Genomic DNA, 13,372 nt, shown 5'->3' with positions numbered 1-13,372 from the left:
TGCATGTCTCTGTCTCTCCTACAGCTTAAAGGGCTCTTGCTAGAATTCTGTTGCTTTAGCTTGACGAGCAACTATTCATCACTTATGTAATGGTGATTACCATTAAATAGTAAAGGCTTTAGAAATTGTGAACTCCTGTCTGGTCTAATATACAAAACACAAATGTGAAGTTGTCTTTCCATGACACCTAGTATTGGCAAATTTGCCTTAGATTGCAAGCAACAGCACATGGCCATTTTGTTATAGACTGGACTGTATTTCTGTCACTCTGCTTTTACCCTTGCTATCAAAATGAATAGTGGAAGCCTATGGCCTGTTTTATACTGGATTTTGCTAGTGATTTCACATTCAACACCATAACCTGATGTGACCTTTGAGTGCATGACTTCTACAGTTTCTTTTTTATAGATCAAACAATGATGCTAGGCTTACAGACCATGAAAAAGGTTGCATCACAAATTGGCAGTAAGCTTAGTATCTGTGATGTGCTTTTCTGGATGGGGGGTGGGAGAGGAGCAAGAATCAGTAGCAACCAAGGTGTGTGTGAAAAGACTTTTTTCCCTTCCCTTTCATGTCTGTGTACGCACCTAACCAAAGCTGCCTCAGACTAAAAGATCCTATGCTTTCAGTCAGCGGTGATATTCTAATAACTCTGCTTTGGGTGACCTGCTGTTGTGGATGATATAGTATTCTCAGATTAAAGTATTCATTGTTATCCTCACTGTTTAGAATTAGAAAAGTGCCATAATAATAATTGTATGGCAAGAAAATCTGTCTGAAAAATCTCTTTGAGAATTTGATATTGAAGAAGATCTCTGCAGGTTTATAGGGAAGCAGTAATGATGAAGTTTCCTTCAGCAGTGTTAATCCAAAGAGGAGTGGGAGGCAGATACTGTTAATGAGTGTACTTGCCTCTTTGGGAGGCACATATTTAGGAGGGGGGACAGATATTGTTAGTTTCTTACTTGACTAACTACAGTATCCCATATCTAGGCAAACTGTGTAGTCTTAAATCTTCAGTGAGGTCACAGACTGCTTCTGAGCCACCACTTTAATAGCAACAACTTGAAAGTGTTACTGCAAGGCATGCGAGATCCCTTCTGAAAGAACCGTCTGTTACTTCCCTTAAAAGCAATGCCTTTGGTGTATTGATGTGGAGTAATGGAAGTGGTCCTATATACTTAGCACTGTGCTACTGCAAATACTATTTTCCAGTGGCATGAGCTCCATGTTGTCATCTCTACTTATCTGATGTGTTAAGGAGAAGCGTTGGATAAGTGGGACATTACTTTTCTCCGCTTGTTGTGTTTCTAACGTTACTTTTCTGCTCTGGTTACGTAAGGGAGGTAATAGCTACTTATGATACTCTTGATAAAGCAAATGCAACTAGTCTATGTGATACAGTATTCACAGTCCTAATTGTATGATTGCAGCTTTTTGTCCACACATATTGGACATCGGTATGGAATTATGTTTGTAAAGCTTGTAGGAACCAAAAGTCTTGAGAGTCGGGAGGAAGCAAGCTTGGAACTAGTGGCAACTCTTCAATATATGAGCTCAGTATTTGATGTTTTTGTACACTGCTTTTGCCACGTTTCAGTTTCAGAGATCTAATTATTTGTGTTCTTGAGCTCTTGAAGTACTAAGTTGAATCCAGTTCTAATTAAATTAAAACAAACTTAAAGGAAAAATAAATTTCTCAAATATGTTTTAGAATAAATGAACCCTGATCAATTGGCTTACATAAAAAATACTTCTGCCAAGTGCAAATGACGTAATAACTTGTTACTCCCATAATAACAGCATTTCAAGGATAAAACTAAATTTCATGTCTTACTCTTTGAGGGGGGAAAAAAATATCTAAACACTTCAGAATTAGCTGAACCATTCCCAAGTCTACCTTGATGGAATTGGTTGTTGTGGGATTGATTTAACTTAATTTCATGTTTGTTGTAGATAAAATTACTTTTCTTCTCATACTAGGAAAAATGATTGAAATACAGAGAAAATACTGTTCAGTTCATGTTTTCAGACTTACTTTCCCTAGCTCAACTTTCCAAGAGTGTTTTGAATACAAGCTGTTTATGTGCATTCATTTCTCTGTGTAACCAATGTTAGGAATAGTTTAGGAGAAATGCTTCAAGAGACGAATAGAAAAGGAGTTATTTCAGGAGAAAGTTTAGAAACAAATAAACAGCTTGAGGAGAATGCTTCATTTACAAAACAAACAAACAACAACAACAAAAAAAAAACCAACAAAAAAAAGGAGAGAATGTTACCAAGAAAATTGCTTATAGTACTTATACTTCAGTATTTTGACTCTTAGCAGATTATCATGTGGTTATCACTTGGTTAAACTTAGTACACTTTTTTTTCTACTGAGGAAAGCAGTCAGTAGTGAGTTAAGGTCTCCTTGCACTGGTAAGATTGCTGACTCTTAGTCAGGAAAGTGATCTGAAAGCTTGGAGAACTCACCTCCCCAACTTATTTGTTTGGCTGCAACTTTTTGATGTTTGTTTGGGATCATACGTGGGTTGGAACTCAAATACTCTATTCCCACACCCCATCCCCTCCATATGATTTAAGGGTGTTTGTGTAGCTCAGCTCAGGGAACTAGATAGCTTAAGCTGATAGCATCTAGTGCTAACTCTTTGGAAACAATTAATGTGTTTTATATTCTACCAGCATTAGTGTGAGAATAGTTTGAGGTTTCATAAATGTTAGTGCTGTTCAGGCATTCTGTATGGGTAGGATATGAACAGCTGAGGTTTACAGTTGGCAAAGATATTTTATCCAGGGAAGTGCAAGTAGTTTCTTGCTGCATTTATTTATACTGTGCTGTTCTAAATGCTTATGGGCAGTTGCTTGTGACCCTTGTAGATTGTGAGAGCCGTTGGTTTTGGAAAACAAATGTGGAACATGTTTGAAGATGCAACTTCAGTACTACATTTCATTTGTAGAATAGTATGATCTTTGTCCTCTTGTCAAAGCTCACACAATAAGCTACATTTTGCAAGTAGCTGAAGGCTGCTTGAGAGAACACTTACAGTTTCTCTGAAACTCATTCCTTTTTTTGACATCACAGGTTTCCTGTCTCATCTGACTTCCTTCATCAGTAGCATGTGGGTTTTTTAACCTACTCACTTCAGCATTGTCAAAGAGTACTCAGCCCTTTGGAATTGATGGGCAGCCATTAAATAACTTACAGAGTTTAGAGCTTCCACATGGAACTGGTTACATTCCTGTTCCAAGCATGTGAATGAAGACTAAAGAAACAAACTTGTAAATACTTGTGTCTGGATAAACTTTAATGTGTGAAATCTTGAGGTTGAGTGTTTATTTCTTTCTGAGAAAAGGTTTTTTTATGGGTGGTCTGATCTTGTGCTTTACTGTGCTGGTGAACACTGAATGCTAAAGTGGATGGTTCAGTAACCTTATGTGCCAGAAAAAACTTGAATTTATCAGCCCAGTTCAGATATGAGAAAATGTTAGATTTCCTGAAAATGCCTTAGTAATTGTGCTTTACAAAGCAATTTGATGGGTAGTGATTTGTAGCCAGACTGGATATTTGTCTTGAAATACTCACCTAACGTAAGGGGTTTGATGTGGAAGGATTTGAAGTTATACTTAATCCAGTAACTGTAAACGGTCCCAACAACATCAACAACAAATCCACCTACTGGTTTGTATCTGTGTCTCAGAATTCTGATAGCTTTCTGTTTTGACTTTCTGCTGACAGGTCACATTTAGGGCAGGCAAAACATAAGGCACATAGCCCTCCTGAGAGTAGAAAATCTATTTCAAAGACACCCAAAGTGCAGTCTAATACTACTTCTGAGCAGTCCAAGGGACACTGTTCTAAAAGGTAATTGCACTTCATATTTGTGTTATCAGTGTTATCTGCACTTCACAATTGTATGCATTATATCTAATTACACAGAGTTGTTATAAAATGTATGACTAATAGGTGTTAGGTATTGCATTCAGTGGATGTATTTCTCATTATGTTCATGCTTTTAATTCAACTGAGAGCATTTCATCAGTGATGGAGAGCATACAAATTATGCATAACTAGTCCTGGAATACTTGCAGGTTCTTTTCCTCTCTTCCTTCTTTATGCTGGGTGAAGATTGCCCATGGAGTTCTGAGTGGTATCCAATAGTAATCAAAACTTGCAAATCCAAAGAATACCTGTGTTGAGGGTAAACACCTCAGATGTGTTTTCTGTTCTTGATACATTTCTGCTACATACACACTGGATCATCTTTTACGTAGAGTAAAATTGTACTCTTGTTGTGCTTCTTGAAATTAGTCGCTTAAGATGGGCTTTCATTAAGCACTTTCTTTGAGCTGGAATTCTGTTATGACTAGTTATGCATTGCTGAGCACTCCTTGTTCTCTTGTGGAACTTGTATTCTCAAATATTCAGATAACAGCTTCATAGCTTGAAATTTTTAATTTTAGAAAAATCCTAGTGAAATCAATTCAAGTCATCCAGTATCTCCCTCTTTCTTGTTTAAAAGCAATATCTGATGCAATTATTTTGCAGCTTTAGTTTTCATACTAATTTTTTTTTTTTTTGCATCAAAATCTGGAATGAGCATGTTTCCTGTTACAGTCAACTTTATATTCAATAGGTTTTCTCATGTGAAGTTTTTGTTATTATTTTGACTGCTAATGTTTATCTTGCAAAACTGTTGCAACAATGTGAGGTTCAATACTAATGCTGTCTCTGCTTATTTCTGCAGAGGCTGTAGTTCATCTGCTGTTTTAATACCACAAGAAGATTCAGAAAGAGTCAGTACTTCAGAAAAGCAAAAAACGGGGCAAGTGCCTAAGAAAGACAATTCTCGAGGAGTTAAACGCAGTGCTAGTCCAGATTACAGCAGGACCAATTCTCCTAGCTCTGCTAAAAAACCTAAAGCACTTCAACACGCCGAAACTTCCTCAGAAAGTAACAAGCCACATACTAAATCCAAGAGAAGACACTTAGACCAAGAACAGCAGAAGTCTACACAATTGCCATCAACAAGCAAGGCTCACACCAGAAAGGGTGGAGCTGCTGGTAGCTCCCGAAGTCAGAAAAGGAAAAGGACAGAGAGTACGTCTTGTATAAAGAGTCGTTCAGCAGTTGAATCAACTGGCGCTGAAGAGAAGTCAGCAAAATCCTCCAAGCTGGCTTCAAAATCGGTGACCTCAGCCAAAGCTGGGTGTAGCACCATCACTGATTCTTCTTCTTCAGCTTCTACATCTTCTTCCTCTTCTGCTGTTGCCTCTGCTTCTTCTACTGTTCCTCAGGGTGCCAGAGTGAAACAGGGTAAGGACCAGAATAAGGCTAGACGTTCACGTTCTGCGTCCAGCCCTAGTCCAAGAAGGAGCAGCAGGGACAAAGAACAGAGCAAAACAGGTGGCTCTTCAAAGTTTGACTGGGCTGCTCGATTCAGTCCAAAAGTTAGTCTCCCTAAAACAAAACTGTCTCTACCAGGCTCTTCTAAGTCAGAGACCTCAAAACCTGGACCTTCAGGACTACAGGCTAAGCTAGCAAGTAAGTTGTTCGCTTGCTTTTATGGAAGAATAAGCACGTATGTTTTAAAAACTAACTCTTCTAAACAAGTATTTTAAGGCTTCTTGGTACCTTGTTAAAGAGAAGTAACTGGTATTGTGTTTACTGACCTCTTAAGCAAAGCTGTGATTGAAACTACTTTTGGCTAAAGCAAAAGGTTTTAAGTAAACAGTTGGTGTTCTACAGGCCTAAACTTTATGCTGCATGTAATTTTTTTAAACAATTTACAAGATACTTGCTTATTTCTGTGATGGATGCTATGTTACCGTTATAAGATTCTTTGATGGTGTTTGTTCTGTCTGACATTGCCATTTTGCTAAACTTGTTGGAAAACAAGCCCACAATTTGTAGTTTTATGTCTGAAGTCTACTTTGCAAATTTTTCTTGCTTAATGTGTCCTCTCTCTGGTTCTTAATTGGAGTAGTACGTGCCACTTCTTGTATGTTCTGATGAGGATTTTAGGCTTTTTCCAAGCTAAGCCTTTGCTCAGTAGTATGCAAGATATGCTTGTGGTTCTGTTTTCTTGAACATTTAAAATGCATTATACTGACTTTGTTTATGATCTGATTTTTATTTTTTTATTTTTTGAATTATTATTTTTTTAAACTTGCTTTATGAAGTTGGATTCCAAAGCTTTAGTAACTGTTGAATGTTGATGTAGGCATGATCATGAGTAGCCCTGTCCCAACTAGGGCATGTGTCTATAGCTAAGACTCATGCAGGAAATATGTGAAATAAACAAGAGGACCTGGATGGCTTCCTGTATAATCAAAACAGATTTAATTGACCTAACAGGCTTGTTTTGGATAACTTGCATGACTGGAGTATTGATTCTAGAATGACCTAACCTAGTTGAAGAAGGGATAGCACTGGGGAAGGGGAGAGGCATTGCTTTCTTATAACAATGCTTTATATGCTTGGTGCAAGACTTAATGGGAGATGGATTCCTGAGGAAAAACTAAAATTCTCCAGGTTAAAGTAAGAGGGGTAGGACTAAGAATTAGACAAGATCTGGACTAACCAGTGTCCTTTCTTATGGGCAACTTATTGAACAGTGGCGAAAAGCCACAGGGAGGCAGAAGAATTTACTTCTGATAAGCAAACACAAGAGATGGAGGTGGAGGATAGTTTGTGACTGCTTATAAACCTTTAGCCAGGATATCCCACTGGGATAGTGCAGTCTGAGGGGGGAGCACTGAGTAGCTTGAAAAACAACATTGAGAGAATATCAGTGTAAATTATCTCTACCAAGAATGTACTGTGAAAGCCAGCTTGACCAGCTTTAGCTGTTTTGTGACTTGAAAGTCAGCTTTTGTGAATGGTAAACATATACTTGAATGTCTTGGTTTTATGTCATAAATAGAATATGGTATGGACAGTAAATAAAAAAAGTGCTTTAAAAGGCAGTGTTAAGGGTTGTAAAGCATAGTAAGACTCATTAGATACTAAAAAAAAAAGTTATCTCTAGATGGCATCCCAGTTTGAGGAGGGAGTAGATGATACTGGGAAGTGTAAGATGTCTTGCTGTAACCTACAGTAAGCAGGCGTTAAATGTAATTGAATAGCTATTACACTGAATGCCACCAATTGCAGTGTGGCATACTAAATATCACTGAGCTATTTAAGTATTACTAAGATGTAAGAACTTGATCTAGAATAAATGAAGATGCTCAACTTTGTATTCTTAAATAGCTGTAGCTTTTCAAAAGGTTCATTAAAGCTCTTTCACAACCATTTGGAAAAAAAAAAAAATGAATCAACAGAAACAAAATTCTTAAAAACAAAAGAAAACAAAAACCCTTTGGTTGTTAGGGAGCTTCACTGACAATTTGAGACAGGTGCTTAAAGAAATTTGAAATAAGGTCAGTTGGCAGAACTAGTTGAAAATAGCTGAGATCACTGTAAGGAGAGCTGAAAAGTGTGGGGTGAGGGAAGAGCGGAAAATGGTGGTGCAAGAGTGGTTCTAGGAAAAATGGCCTAAGGTAAGTGGGGAGACCTTCATGACTAGCAGATGCAGTCAGTTATGCCTGTGTAAATACAGCTGTTGCAGTTGAAGAATGATGTGTGGAACTACAGTCAACAGTTAAGGATGTCTGGGTTGATACTGGGGGGAATACCAGAGCATTAGAGCGGCAGGAGGTGCCTTTCCCTGCCACAGCTACTTTTACCTCATCTTTATTGCCTGGGCAGGGAAGAGCCAATCTGAGGTCTCAACTTTCAGCTCTAACAAGTAGATTTCTACTGATTATTTTTCTGGACTGGAAACTAAAGGATTTCAGGATTGTAAGCTGAAAATGAAACTTCGTTTAGGCTTGAGTTACATGTTCAGAGTTTAGAAATAAGTGAATGCAGTAGGTACAGCTGCATTCAGAACTTGCTTTTTTCGTACTACAAAGAATGCCTTTAAAAAAAAAAAAAAAAGCTGACCAGCAAGGAGACTTAAAATGTGAAGTTTAAGTTGTTTAAAACTTCATTTAATTCCTGTTGGGCTACACTATTTCAGGTTTAGCCTGTTTTGGGTCTCTTTCTTAGACTCATTACCATGGGTGTTTGGCATGCAAATAGCATGATGTCATAGCATAAGCAATTTATCTGCTTGCTACAGGGAAACCTGTGGCTCTACTTCAGAATTAAAGTTCACATCTGAAATTTTTGTACTTGCTAATATGAACTGCTTAGGCCTAGTTTTCTTCTGCAAGTCTGTCTCTGTTCATAGCTTCTACTCTCTGAAATGGATTTCTTAAGGATTGCTCTACTTATTAAAGAAATAGTGCTGAATAGTGATAAACAAGGATTTAATTCACCTGAAAGCCCTTGCTGTCAGTGGCAGCACAACTAGTGCTTTCCTGTCAGATGCTCCTAGCGCAGCTCTAGTCCTGTCCGCCTGTCACTTGTACCCTGTTTACTTGTGAAGGCTGTTTTCCACCTGCCGATCCAATAGACAGAGGACTCACTCTGAGGCAGGAGGCATGCCAACAGTGTGTTATGGGGAAGAAGGAATTTTGATGAAATTGTGAGAAATAAGGAGGTTTGGTCCTGTGCTAGTGAAAGTAGTGACCTTCAGCTTATGTTATTGGGAAGACTGGGAGGATTTCCCAAACAGTGCAGGTGGTTAGAGTGACTTAAGCCTTCTTAAGCAATGGACTCTTAAGGGCAGAGAGCTATAAACAGTAGGAAAAAAGCAAGCTCTAAGAAATTCTCTATCACATCCTTTTTGCCCTTTGGAATAAATAGAGAGGTGGAAGAGCTTATGTGCTCTGGTAGGTGTGTCACAGGTAGAAGACTTGGGGAAAGGAAATCATATGAAAATATCTGATGAATAGAGTGATCACACTGAGAAGCAGAAGACATTGAACTCAGCTGTCCTGGGTGCTTTTTGTGTTTTGCAACTTGTCTGCCAACCTACCTGTACATTCTGTAGCACCTTCTTACTAAAGTAATTCAGTTTTAAGAGGCTGCTCAATTAAATTTAATCCCCCTTAAGGAAAATGACAATCCACTCCACAGCCTCATTGCCCTACTGTTTCATGGTGTTTGTACTCACCTGATTTCTGTCAACTTTGCTGAGCTCATTGCTTTGGCAGAATGCTAACAGAGAGGAAGTGTGCAACAAGTGTGTGTGCTGTGTCTCAGCCTGGGAACTGTAAGGCATGAGTGTGTGGAACCACACCATTAAACACAGCAGTAAGCTGTTCAGCTGGCTCCGCTGTCTTGTGAAACCTCTGCATAAATCCTATTTTGATATAAGCCATGTCTATTTTACTTCATTTGTGGTGGGTATGTGGTATCTATTACTGAACTGCTAAGAACAAACTTAGTGTTTAGGTCTGACTACTTGAAGCTGAATACACACAAATCTGAAGCAGTAAGTGATGTGTTGAAATAAGGGGTTAAAATGTGCTTATTATATTATTCCAAACTATTGTAACAGGGTAATTAAGTTTTCCAAATATAAGGTTGACATATTGACAGCACAAAACCATGACAAAGGTAAAAAGTAGGTCTCATTTTTTAATTTTTACCACAATGCTGCATGGAGAAGCAGACTATTTGGTGTCTGTATCTAATATGAGCTTATAGAACACTGGACGTATCTTGTGGCCTAATAGTGCTATGCCTAATGCAGTGCAATTTGTATTGCAGAATACAACCAACTGTGAAAGCTTGTTTTTTCTGCACACTTCCATAACTTGAGTTAGTTATGGCCCAGGCTTCTGCTGCAGCTGTTTCAAACTGATTTTGTCTTTTTTTTGTTCTCTAACACCAGTCTTCCATCCCCTCCAAGATGGCAGGTCACTTAATATGTGGATAGGGCTGGAGTAAATGACTGTTTCTGTTGAAGCAAATTCAACTTAAATTGTTGGTTTGAAACCATAGTGTAGGAAAGTGTCATTGCTTTTGGAGCATTCAAAAGAAAAAAAAAGCTTACTTCATAACTAAATAAAATATATGAAAATTCAGGTGGCTGGCTTACTTCAGGTTAGTGCTTGGTGGCTGTGTGCTGAAGCTTTCTTAGGTTGCCAAGTTTCTTTGGTTAGTAAGTCAGAAGAAGAATATCAAGTTAACCTTAATCTATAATCTACATGGAACTTAATGCTGTATGCAGTTAATGTATTCCTGGATCAAACAGTATAGTACTTTGAAGGATGGACTGTTGACTAGTTCATTAATAACTTTGCAGATTACTTCCCTTTTGGTGTTTAAATATCCTATCAAAAATGACGTAGTTACCATTTCATCCCTAAATACTGCAACTCAGTATTTCTGGAAGATTACAGAAATTAAGCCATTTTGTGCTTAAAAACAAACAAACCCCCAAAACCAACAACCCAACAATATATGGTTGTGTGTTCTATTTTTGCTTTGTTACCAGAAGAGGGAACAGATCTAATTTCTTTTTAAGGCTTTATTTGTCCTAGCAATAGTATACATAAGTTGGATGTTATGGAGCTCTACTTTGTCTTATTTTAGAGATGTCCTGTGGTTGGAAGTCCCATTGGAATGATGGCTTCGTAAAGTAGAGCTAATTAGTATCAGTTGGCAGTCTCCAACAGTTAAATGCTCCTAAATTAAAAACTCCCAATTCCTTTCCCTAAGCTATGAAGATGTGCATGGTTGTTTGCCTGAAGGAAGGCCTTAGGATAGCAATAGAGTTTGCAGCAATGTAGTTACAGCAGAAACAAAACAAAAACCCAACATATCGCAGATCTCACCACTGGCAGTGTTGGAATTCTGGAGGGTGGGAGAATCTGCTTTGAATTTCAGACAGTTATTTTTAAGTTGTGCTAAAGTAGATCAAACTACAAATATTATGATTCAGCCAGTGACTGTGTCTGAGTAAATGGTGTGTGGATTTATTCTAAGCAGTGAAGCAAAATGGATGAGATCCTCCCAACAGGTATAGTTCTTCTCTCTAATCTAAAGCTAAATTTTTTTTAAGGTGTTTTGAATGTGAACACATCAAAATATGAAACGTACCTCGTGCTGTTATCTGTTTATAAGGAAGGCCTATGAGCTCTTGAGCTCTTGTGTAACTGTAGTTTGAATTAGAAAAGCTGTCCAAGTAACAACTTGGAGTTTAGTAGCACTGAAATGAATAAAATAAGTATCTTCAATCTTTCTTTTACTGATACAGCAGTTCAGTGTAAGATGACTAAAAGTTGGTTTTAACTTAGTGTGTTTTTTTTGTAGGTACTTTCCTGCTTTTTTTCTTTTTGAGAACAACTGTGTGTTTAGAGACCTTCTTACTCTCAATTATTTACTTGTTACATAGGCCTAAGAAAATCCACAAAGAAGCGCAGTGAATCACCACCTGCTGAGCTCCCCAGTTTGCGGCGGAGCACACGGCAAAAGACCACGGGCTCCTGTGCTAGTACCAGGTAAAACTTCAGGCAACAAAACATGATCTCTGCTATGGATTGCTGCTTAATTGGTTTTTATGGATGTAAATTGTCTTTCTCTCTTTCCTAGCTACTGTAGAAGTAGCTGCAGCTTTTCAGGCATGCTGTGATGTTCTGCATACCAGTGTCATGGGTGACACATAGTATTCTATATCACTGGCCCTTCAATAAGTACCTCAAATATAGGAGTTGAGGGCAAAAAATACTCAAAGGCAGTATCACAAATTTAAATAATCCTTCCCTTTGATTGTGTTTAAAGTTACTGAATACTAGTAGAGTTCTAAACTATTGTGTGTTATGAATAATAAAATGAGTGCTTTCTGAAAAATAAAAATGCCTTTATGATGCCATGCAAGTGTCTGTTTTAATACTGTACTGCTCAACTGACTCAGCTTGAGGTCTAATCCTGTTGTCAATTCTGCACTTTTATTTGGCTTCTGACATCACAGGCATATATATTTGTAATGGTAACAATAGTAATATTTAAAAAGGCAGACTTAAGACCTTCAACTTTGCCATTATAAAGAAGCTGAATATCAGGGTTCTGTACTTCTAGTAGTTCAGAACTTTCTTCAAAGATAAGTACTCTGTCAGAGTTCTTCTCAAATGTGTACTTGATTTGTAATTAAGTCACTTTAAGATTAATCATTTTAATTATTATTCTAGTAGACTGCTTTGTCCTAGAGTGTACAATGTGAAGCCCTAGCTGTAATGCCTTAGCATGAACAAATCATGCATGTAGTTTTGGTGAGGCAAGTAAGGGAAAGTTGGATACTTTTATGAAGACTGGTTCTTACGTGAATCTGTGTCTTTGTGTACCTTTGTGGTAATTACCTATGTAAATGCAAAAACAAACAAACAAAAAATTCTTGCATTAAAGAAATCACTTGTTATAATTCTTAAGTTCTGGGACCTCTGTTTTCTTGAACCTTTAGTCGGCGAGGCTCTGGCCTGGGCAAAAGAGGAGCAGCTGAAGCTCGCCGACAAGAGAAGATGGCTGATCCTGACAACAACCAGGATGGAGTTAACTCTTCAGCTGCACGTACAGATGAGGCTCCCCAGGGAGCTGCAGGTAAGAAGTACCACCAACTGCAGCATTTTGGTATACTGCTGGTACCTGCTCATGCAGAATTCTTCTGGAACTTGATGTGTTTAAGAAGTTATAAGAAGTTGGTACAGCTTCCAGTGAGAGAGACCTTTATTCTTTTGAATCTGGTCCCTTATTTATCAGGTACAAGTTTTAGTTAGGCTACTTCATTGTCTCCCAAAATTTTCTAATAGAGTAGATTTGTCTTTAAAAAAAAGTCTGAAAACTAATTCACATTAATGCTGCATGTACTGCTGAATGAAGAGATGCCTTCTATATTCTGAAGAGTTTGACAAGTTTACCTATAAGAGTTCCTTTATAATTTCTGTAAAATATTCTGCAAAATGTCTGAAACTACAAGCCTGTCTATACAGGCAAATGTTGTCATTAGATTAAGAAACTCTTGTTTTTACAAGCCTGTAGAGTAGTACTTAATTTTGTCACCTGGTCCTAATCAGCAGTGATTTCAAAGCAGCTTTCCAGCAGTTATGTGGAGTTATAGAAAAAACGCAAATGTCTGTGTTTTAAAATCAGCTACGTTAGTATGAAAAGTCAAAATTAACTGAATGCAGCCCAACACTTAAGGCATGAAATTAGTAATGATACAGACAAATGTATGTGAAAGATTATGTGCTGATCTGACTTGTTTTCATGTTGGTGTAGCCTTGTTCTTTTATGGGAAGGATTAGCTCTCTAGGCTGACATTGATTTTTATTGAAGTAGTTGCACTGAAGTGTGGTGGCAGTGTGTCAACAGTTCAGGGGCTGGTTTAGCCTGGTTATGTGACCAGTGGGGTGGAGGGACCCATGGATCTGTGCCCCA

The 13,372-nt window shown here is 38.0% G+C and overlaps 1 protein-coding gene across 8 annotated transcripts in view; it reads left to right on the top strand.

Moving 5' to 3' along the window:
• The window catches only part of TRIP12 (thyroid hormone receptor interactor 12), a 65,297-nt gene that overhangs the window by 24,225 nt on the left and 27,700 nt on the right, over nucleotides 1-13,372 (top strand). For 6 of the 8 annotated variants that reach the window (XM_072344594.1, XM_072344593.1, XM_072344592.1 and 3 more), the window contains exons 3-6: nucleotides 3,740-3,865; nucleotides 4,749-5,545; nucleotides 11,337-11,442; nucleotides 12,399-12,535. In XM_072344594.1, the coding sequence (XP_072200695.1) occupies nucleotides 3,740-3,865; nucleotides 4,749-5,545; nucleotides 11,337-11,442; nucleotides 12,399-12,535 (1,166 nt within the window). The remainder of the gene's footprint in view (nucleotides 1-3,739; nucleotides 3,866-4,748; nucleotides 5,546-11,336; nucleotides 11,443-12,398; nucleotides 12,536-13,372) is intronic. The other 2 variants (XM_072344596.1, XM_072344595.1) reach the window with 1 other exon arrangement.

This window comes from Excalfactoria chinensis, chromosome 9, assembly GCF_039878825.1.
Source record: "Excalfactoria chinensis isolate bCotChi1 chromosome 9, bCotChi1.hap2, whole genome shotgun sequence".
Lineage (NCBI taxonomy): Eukaryota > Metazoa > Chordata > Aves > Galliformes > Phasianidae > Excalfactoria > Excalfactoria chinensis.
This window is presented reverse-complemented; position numbering and strand designations above follow the sequence as displayed.